This window comes from Acyrthosiphon pisum, chromosome X, assembly GCF_005508785.2.
Source record: "Acyrthosiphon pisum isolate AL4f chromosome X, pea_aphid_22Mar2018_4r6ur, whole genome shotgun sequence".
Classification (NCBI taxonomy): Eukaryota; Metazoa; Arthropoda; class Insecta; order Hemiptera; family Aphididae; genus Acyrthosiphon; species Acyrthosiphon pisum.
Window position 1 is genome coordinate 67880835 of NC_042493.1, and position 9805 is coordinate 67890639.

Below are 9805 nucleotides of genomic sequence, written 5' to 3' on the forward strand. Positions count from 1 at the left end.
AATATATGCTTAATGATAAACAGCTACAATAGTAGAAGAGGCAATTAAAAAACAATGCATTAAGCATATTAAATATAATATCCTTACTTTTTTAAACAAATATAAAATTTTTAAGATTCAACGGGAAAACAGGTATTAAAAATTAAAACTTCACTAAAATAATAAAATGTTACTAACAAATAATAAAATAATTGAATCAATTCTAGTATAAAATTAATATACAATTTACTACTTGAGTTGAAAAGTTTTGTTTTACTACTAGTTTAGTAAGAATGATTTGAGTAAATAAAAAAAAAAAATAATAATTCTACTAATTTACATATTTTAATTAAAAAATAGGATATTATTAATACAATTAAGTTCCTTTAGACTATAATATCATTTAAAGCTAACAAATTTGTATATGAATTATGTACAAATTGTTCATACTCAATATGCCTCTTTTACTATTAACATATTATATTAATGCATGTTTTGTCCTAAGTTATCTTTAAATAATTAATTATCATAAATAAAATGTTGTTGATGAAAATATCAAATATTTCATTTGAATGAATATAAAACACAGTTGAATAGTTCATTATGGAAGAAAAAAAATGTAAAATTTGCACCGATTTTCATCTATAAGCATTTGCAATGAGCATTGTTAATGTTGAACTCGTGTAGTTGGTAAATCTCGCTCTGTAAAAGCCGTCCTTGATCGACTGCGATACAACAATGGAGCTCTTTTATCATCTAAAATATTATAAATAGAAATTAGTTACAAAATAAATATAATTATGCATAATAATTAATTTAAACTTTAAGTATAAAAATTAATTAGTACAAGTGTATTACCTGCGGTACTTGTGCCACCTGGTCTTCGACGTCTTTGATCTCGACTAAAAGCAGATCCTGTTTGCAACGCCTCAAATAAACTATCCATTACACCTTCTTGTGTATGATCTGCATTCATATCAATTAGTGCTTTTTTACGTGCTGCTCGTTCCTTTTTTTCTTTCTCCGCTTTGTCACGAGCATCTCGAGCACGACGACTTTTTTCTTCTGCTTCTCTTCGTTTATGATTTTCTCTTTGAGCTTCCTAAAATGTATATTATTTTCTATTAGTACACATGGACATAATATTTTTGTAATCATTATAAAATTAATTTAAAGATCAAAAGGCAGGTTCCGGTTATAATTACTGATTCCATCAATGGACAATGTACATAAATTATACAATATTAAAATAAAAAAAACAGTATACACTATACAGTATACATGAATAGAAGATTATAGAGTAAACTATAGAGTACAAGTTAATATCACAATTAAACGTAAATAAATTATAATAAAAGAAACTATATGGTAAGAACATTATCTATGTTTGTGTTTTTCATAAATATGAAAATATTGATGAAATAGATCTATTTTGTATATTATAATTCATTAAATGTAATTATTAAAAATGTACTTACATAGAAACTATCTTTAAATGCTTTAAGGTCGGTGAAAAATTCTTCCAAGGTATATTTTGACTTGTCAAACACATAATATTCAGCCAAATCATCATATAAAGCTTCCATTTTCTTACACATATTTTGTAACAATTCAAATTGTGACTTTGCTTCTTTTGCAAATGGCTATAAATGTTTTAAAATATTCACACAGTTATTATAATGGTAACTTTATTTATAGATTTTGATCTAAGAATTAAATTAAGAAATACGCCAATATTGATTGATACCACAACAGTAAGAGAAACATACAAAAAACCAGTCCTGAAAATTTGCCTTAAATGATTTTAGAGCTATTATAAAAATGTAAGATGGCATTTTTCAGATTCATTTTTTGCATACCATAAATTGTTTTAAGATCTTTTTATAGTCTTGTAACTTGAAAAACAAGAATACATTTTTGAATTTAGCATTTGTATAATATTTTTGTAAAGCTCTAAAATAATTCATGACAAACATATTATGTTACTATAGATTTTTATGGAATACTTACAGTCATAATTTCTGAAAATAAATCATCTTCACCACATTGTTGTTTACTACAATTATTAGCAAGATCTACATCGAGGTTACGTAAGCTCGTATCCATAATACGTAATGTCTTTTGTATAACATCAATTGATACTCTTGCAGCTCTATCACAGTGTGTTAGCTCATCACCAAATGTAATTAAGTCCGGATAGTTTTTTTCAACTATATCAACAAGATAATGAAGAAGAGTTGACTTATTTTCTACGTCTTTTATTGCAGTGAGCTGTTTGAATATGAGAAGTAAATTAGATGTTGTAAAATTTCAATAAATTATTCATTAATTCAATAAATATACTAATTATAATCATAACACTTACTTTTGGCAAAAAACTTATCTCAAAACCATATGCTTGTCCATTTCGTGAACCACTATTCATATAATTTCCCAATAATAAAACAAGCTCCAACATTTTGTTAAATTTAACACCACTTTTAACTTCTTCACAAGCTGCTGTACCTGCCACAATGGCTGGCTTAATATCTTGTACCATCTCAGGATGATGTTGTCGATAACTTAAAGATTTTAGCCTAGGTAGCAGTCTTTTAATTTCTCCCATCTACAAAAACATAAAATATTGTTAAAAATTAAGCTTTAAGATATTTTTTGACATAACTTACATGAAATATATAACATAATATTATTAAAAAAAACTACAATTTTTAAAACAACATTTTAGATTTAATCTCTCTGATATATCAAATAGTTTTCAAAATACTCACAGTTACAGCGAATTGTTCTGCTTCTACAAGATCCTCATAAGGACATTCTAAATCTCTTAGTTTTTTCAATTGATCTGGTGGTGGTAAATAGTTGATTAGTTGATCCAGTACATTGCCTTTTAGTACTACATCATCACATTTGAGAACACCACGTTTCACATCAGCATAACTCAAATGTTTTAATGAGCCACCCAATAAAATAGAAAGATTTTGCGAAGCTTTTGGTTCTAATACTTTTAAACATCTTACTTTCTTTAGAGTCATAGTCCTATAAGTATGATAAAAAATGTAATATTGTTACAAGTTTTTTGACATTTAAAATTGTTTCTAATTTTTAATTCAATAAAATTATAAAATATTATTATACTTGTCAGTGGAATCTTCTGGTTTTTTTCGAGCTGGTTTTGAAGAAAACTTTTCAGATAACCCTTGTAATATATCATTGGATGCTAACGCTTCTTCTTGAACACGTGCCCAAAAACATTTATCGGATACTTTTTGAGGTATTATCTAAAATTATATGGATATGGAGTTAAGTGACTGAGTAAGTAATAACCATTACGAAAAAACTAATTATTATATAATATTTTATTAACCATCTTATATATTACAAAATATCTGATATAAATTAAAAGTTCATGTGTACTTACACTCTTCCAATTTGCTCGTTTAATACCTTCCACATGCCACAGTTTCTTAGGTTTAAGGCCAGGAGGTAGTTGAGTTCCTAAATTACCAAGTGGAGGTGGTGGACGAGGTACTCCACTTCCCATCATATTTGGAAATGGTGGAGGTGGAGGAGGACCACCTCCAGGCATTGGCGGTGGTGGTGGTGGAGGTGGACCAGCAGAACCAGGCATAGGAGGCGGAGGTGGGAAATTACCACCAATAAACATCGGAGGTGGAGGTGGCGGTGGAGGTGGTGGAGGGGGTCCACCGGTATTTCCATCTTGTTTTTTATTTAATCCTGATTTCCCATTCTAAATTATAAAATATGTCAATGTTGAAATAATATTGTATTGTTTATAAAAAAATTAACATTTTAAGTATGTTAATAATTGTATATTCGTCCTTTATGTATGTTTACAGCATTAGATTTTCAAATACAGGGTGGGAGCGTGGTCACTTCCTTATCTGAATTAAAATTCCTTTAAAATAAGGAAGTAACCACGCCCCATTCTGTATAACCTATGCATTTGTATACTTTATTTGGAATGAGATCGTACCTCGGCGGGTACCAGATTTCGTCGGGCGGCGGTCAGACATATGGTGAGACGCCTACCCCACTTAAAAAAAAGCTCATGGGGCTAGCGCTACGGAACGAAGCCACGCCATGAGCAGAAGTTGGACGCCGAGGTACGATCTCATTCCGAATAGAGTATAGTATCAAATAACAATATAAATAAGATTTTTTACAATACTTGTAAATCGATATTAAATCTAAGTATCATTATTTATCACAATGATGTGTTTTTTACTAAATATTACAATAAAATACTTACAATTTCCATGGATGAATTTAACATGAACTCTTTTATCGTAGTCTCAGCTTGAATTAATTTGGCCTCTGCTTCCTGGCGAGTAGCTACAGCGTGTTCTAATTTATCTTTTAACTCTTCAACTCTTCTATCTTCTTCAGCTTTAGATTTTTCTGTTACAAAAAATAATTTTAATACATTTTAAAGATTCATAGTAATAACTTGTAACACAATTAAGCAAAAATTATTATTTACCAACAACAGTGTCAATTAATGGTTGTACATCTAATTGGAAACGCTTTGTAGCATGAAAATCAGGATCACAGCCATTGCGATGTAAAACAATTTGTGATACACATTCTTCTATGAGTTTATAAAAAGCAGGCCTTCAATAAAAATAAACAAATTATTAATACATTTTGTTTCCCTTTACTCTAGTAATAGCATACAATAAACTAGAAAATCTTTCAAATGAAAATTGTGTACAATATGTAGGTTAACAATAAAATGAATTTAAATTATCCTATACATTTAGTGAGTTATTGTTATTTTAGTTACTAAAATAACATTTATTCAACTTATTTTGTAGCAACTTTCATTTAGTAAAATATGGAAGTGTGTGCTATTTATTTATTGTTTATATCAAACATACATTTAAAAATGTAAGAAATAAAATAAAAATTAAATGTTGTTATTTCTTTCAAAGAGAAACAAATATTTTAACAATTATAAGTATAAATTTCGTCATGAAAAATTCAGTTATAAAAAGAAATTACATTTATTTTTAACAATCAAAATAAAGAGTCTTTACTAATATTTAATTACCCACTAGAATGATTTCATCCTTGGAAAAAACTCTATAAAATAATCAAAACTAAAAATAAAAATAATTATAACCAGGTTAATATAATAAATATATATTTTTTAAACTAAATTAAATTGATACATAGGTGTTATCTTTTGTTGATTAATACCAATAATTTATTTGATGATTATCTATTATTATTTCTGTTAAGAAATTTTACCTGATAGAAACATCATCTTTAATAAATAGAAAATGTTGAAGTATAGATAAAAGATATGGTTCAGCAGGTGAATCAGCCACAATGTTTTTAATGACATCAAAACAATCTCCTACATCATCAAAATCCATGCGTACATTATCAAATCGTTGAACTAATTCTTCATAATCATCTTCCTTATGTACATTAAATATGTTTAATTGCCTACTAAGATCTTCACTGCAATCTTTTTCTAAGCTCTGAAAGATATTCATAGGATAAATTATTAAATACCTTAACTAAAATAATAATTAAAATAAAAACTTACATCAATAACATCATACATGCCAGCTCGCATGATTTCATTTCGTAAATGACCACGAAATTCTAAATCTTCAGGTGTGGACACAATGGCATTAATAAACTGCAAGCAAGCTACCTAATAAAATGTAATTAAATATATTAGTATATAACTAGACTAATATTAGTTAATTACTTCTCTCTTCACTATTTAATATACATTTTATTTATTGTAGTTAGTAAAAATGAACATGTCCATAATATTTTATCATCCCCTAGAAATAGATAGCGCAAGCTAGGAAATCTTATTGTATAAAAATAAAATAAAAATATATAACTTAATAGGTACTGTATAATACAAAATATTATTTTTTGATGTGAGAATACTTAACTTAATTGAAATTATTTAATAGTTATAAACAAAATAAAATATTAAATACTTAAATAAACTGCTTTAAATACGTTACGTATAAAAGGTAAAATATATTTACTTACTCTCAAAGCTTCATTTCCTATAGTTTTCAGGCCCTGAACTATAGGTAAGAATCGACAGCGATTTTCAATATCAGCACTCATAGTTATGGCTTCAAGAGCTTTCTCATGACCATTTGGAGGTATTAAGCTAACAGCTGCTAAGACTTTTACTGCCTCCAGCATAACAGCAGGCTTATTGATATCAAGCGATCGAGCAATAACAGTCAATGCTTCTTTGTGTCCAAACATTTGCTTTAAGCCAACAGTGCTATTCATGATTGCTTTTAAACATCTGATACATTCATACTGTATACGAGCAAACTGAGCATTTTTCCCATCACTAAAACATAAAATATTTATTGAAAAATCTCTAAAATGTATTAAATAGTAAATACCTATATAAACAATTAAGAATAGGTTTTAAAAAAAGCCTATTACCAAATTATCACAAATCCAATGTGATTAATGCACAACCTCAGAAACAAATATATTTAATCAATGTCAGTGATGTACAAACAGAACTGGGAAAAATGAAATAGATTTTAGTAATATATCTAAAATAATGATTTCCTTTTCCTTTTCTATTGATATTTATGTTATATCCATTAATAGGAACCAATACTTTCAATACAAGTAATGAATAGGTAGTTTTTTTTTAATACCAGTATTTTTTAGTTCGATACTATGGTAACAATATTTAACTGATATCAATTCCTATATAATGGTAAAATATATTCAAGCAAAATTGACGGTATCAAATGATTTTAATGTTTACGGTAAGTACCATACCTAACCCAATGGTTGATATATCTGTTCCTTATGAACTACTTTTTAAAACTCGAAGAAACAATAACAAAATCTAGAAATTGCATAATTAGTTCTCCCATTTAGCTATTATTAATTCTCTGCAATTTACCAAAAGATCTTTTGATAATTTACTGATATTAATATAAGTATTCAATACAAGTATCGATACCTTTTTTCTATATCCCATACCTACCTATCCATTAATAACTTTATCTATATTAGTTTAATTTTAACTTCATAAATATATTATGATTAGTATAATACAGTAATACTAATATAAAATTGTACTTACTTGCGATAACATTCATTGAGTACAGATAATACTTGACGCAATCCTTCGGTGCCAAATTCACTAACCCAGCTTAACGGATGGTTAGTTAAGGCAATGCGGAGGGATACTACACAATTGTATGTCTTATTGGCACTTAAATCTGGTTGAGAAAGATATTGGATATACTCCGTAGGTTTGTCACACGTTTTTTTATTTCCTTCCTATTACGATTGTATTTATAACAACATTAATATTTTTAGATAAAATAAATAATAATATAATATTAAGAAAATTTTAACTTACATTACTTGATTTTTTATAATGCATCATTAACATTTTTTTTTTATTCACAACCGATTGGTCTCTTATTGGGGTTTTTTTCTCTTCTGTTAAATTCATATCATCCTAAAATATATAAAATCTTAGATAAATTGAATATAATATTATGTATAATGTAAATATACTTTTTTTCCAACAAATAAAAATATTGTATTAAATTGAGTATGTAAATATTTAGAATGTATTTTTTATTATTACCAGCATTTCTTCAAACTTATCATTGAGTGCTTCTACATCTAAATGTTCCACAAACATTTCACACTCATCTGCATCGTTGTGACCACCTGATGAAATATCATTATCCGAGTTTATGCGTGGCAAAGAGCGGCTGCCAACACCATATGTACTTCCACTGCTGTAGATACCATTGCCACCGACACCACCGATGGGTGACGATGCCGCTGACCCATATTTTTTTGGTCGTCCAAACAATGTATCTAGCTGTAAATACATAAATAAAATCAATAATTGATAATAATAAGTAGGTAAAAAGTAATAGCAGAAAGGAATAAATGTAAAAATAAAATTTTGTTTAAATGAATTAAGAATTTGGCCAATAATTAAAAATAGTTATTATCATAAATGTAATAATTACCTACATACTGAAAAGAAATTACAGAAATATTTATGTATTAGTATATAATATGTATAAGTACTTACAAAACCAGTGGTTGGTTTGGTTTTTTCTCCGCGAGACATGTTTATTCTGTTGAATATTAATTACTTTCAACATCTAAAACAAATAATAAAATCATACAATTCATTCAAGAGATAGAAAAAATTAATTTTTTAATACTTAAGGTATGTAATCTAACAACAAAATCTCAATATTATCATTTAATGAAGCAATTGAGAAACACAATATTATTAGTACCTAGACGTTTTAAAATGAAAATAACGATAAAATCTCTATCAATTTTATACATTCTGAAATATTTTAAAAGCACATAGTATGATAATTTAGAAAATAATATTTACTTAAAAACCTGTTGAATGTTACTACTATACATAATAATATGTATCAGTAAGTGAAACAATGCAGGAATCGCACAGCGTAGTAAATGATGGAATCTAGTGGAATAGAACCGGGTTGGACATTTCGATGTGTATACGTAACTCACCGAATAACTTTTTAGTTTGTATGAAATATATCATGAAAAGAATATTTTATCGTAATAAAACACTTAAAACTAAGTTAAAAACAACAACAATACGAGCAATTAAAATAACTTGAGCGTTATCACTTATCTGCTTGTACCACGGTCTGGTTAAGATAAGACGTTCTAAAAAGATAACATCTCCCACGACCCGTTGGTTTGTACCCCGATCGAACGTACTACCTATGCTGTTCCAACACTGCAACCGATTGCGTCGATTTGGTTATACCGCAAAATTGTCGATTATTACCTATTGGTTTTTATCAATTTTTTTTTATCTCTCGACGATTCTCGTAGGTGTACGGAATTCACGGCGCCAATGTAGAGTAAAATACGTGCGACTGTGCGAGCGCAACACTCGAGGGTCCTAGCATTACGTTCCGCTACGCTCCGTTACGTACCTGTTTTGCCTACCTCCAAACTGCCGTTATCGATCTAGGCCGTTTGCGCAATAATTTATTGTGTAACCAATAAATGTCTGTGTTGCGAATAGGTACTTATTATCGTGTAAATAATAGAAATTACATTTTTTGATTATGTGCTTAAAAAAAAACATAGAATATAGCTTACACTTTTATAATGGACGTTAATGATCACCTAAAACATATTACCTACGTCGACTGAAGTTTTTTTTTATTAAGGCTTGTCTGATGTCGTACTTCTTGCTAAGTGGGGGACAATAATTATTATTAAAACAACACGCTAATGCACTTTATGGGACGCCATTTAACTGGTGTGACTTTTTTTAGTGGCAGAAAACGATGTTGATGTCAGAATTTGTCGGGCCTTGGGAAATTTATTTTGATCTAAAGCCAAAAAAAAAAACTGCAAATACTTACGCGATGCACGTAAATATACGCTAACTACAGAGGTGGACAGTCTGCATACCCCTTTTTAGTTATAGAGGCAAAATTATGATATAATTTCGGAGGGGGTTATATAGAGACATAGAAATACATGCCTATACTATATTTATACAGGGGACCTACACCATTCCTTCGTAACGAAATAGTCATTTTCAAATAGATAGGCAGGTATTCAAAAATAATAAGCCATCAGAATATTTTCGGCATTATATAAATTATAATACTTTTAACTAATAGTAAGTAGTAACCCTGGACTAAATACCGTAGCTGACTGCCTAATAAACGCTGATGTTAAAAAGCAAATTTCAAATTTCTGAAATAAATCTTATCTTATTCAAGATACCTTAAGTTGTTTTTTCTGGATT

General features: G+C 28.4%; 1 protein-coding gene across 3 annotated transcripts; it reads right to left on the minus strand.

Annotated features, from left to right (window-relative positions):
- Positions 1 to 222: 222 nt before the first annotated feature.
- Positions 223 to 9204, minus strand: LOC100160854 (protein diaphanous). 3 transcript variants are annotated; one of them, XM_029488614.1, is made up of 18 exons: positions 9186 to 9204; positions 8078 to 8150; positions 7616 to 7858; positions 7382 to 7483; positions 7100 to 7299; positions 6022 to 6340; positions 5555 to 5665; positions 5251 to 5486; positions 4481 to 4611; positions 4250 to 4398; positions 3398 to 3727; positions 3115 to 3257; positions 2748 to 3015; positions 2345 to 2584; positions 1990 to 2250; positions 1458 to 1622; positions 838 to 1081; positions 223 to 735 (listed from the first exon to the last, which is right to left on the minus strand). In XM_029488614.1, the coding sequence occupies exons 2-18, from the start codon at positions 8114 to 8116 to the stop codon at positions 647 to 649; spliced, it is 3270 nt and encodes a 1089-aa protein (XP_029344474.1). In that variant the 5' UTR covers positions 8117 to 8150; positions 9186 to 9204; the 3' UTR covers positions 223 to 646. The 3 variants fall into 3 exon arrangements, with proteins under 3 accessions (XP_029344474.1, XP_016662065.1, XP_001943564.1); XM_016806576.2 differs by lacking the exon at positions 9186 to 9204 and adding an exon at positions 8976 to 9154; XM_001943529.5 differs by lacking the exon at positions 9186 to 9204 and adding an exon at positions 8396 to 8859.
- Between the last annotated feature and the right edge of the window lie 601 nt (positions 9205 to 9805).

Bases quoted from the DNA above. Each gene is read 5' to 3' on its own strand.
- LOC100160854 (XM_029488614.1), bottom strand. From the start codon at position 8,116: ATGTCTCGCGGAGAAAAAACCAAACCAACCACTGGTTTT. The intron at 3,258-3,397 runs GTAAGTACACAT...ATATAATTTTAG, and splicing joins AACGAGCAAATTGGAAGAGT to ATAATACCTCAAAAAGTATC. The intron at 2,251-2,344 runs GTAAGTGTTATG...ATATTCAAACAG, and splicing joins AGATAAGTTTTTTGCCAAAA to CTCACTGCAATAAAAGACGT.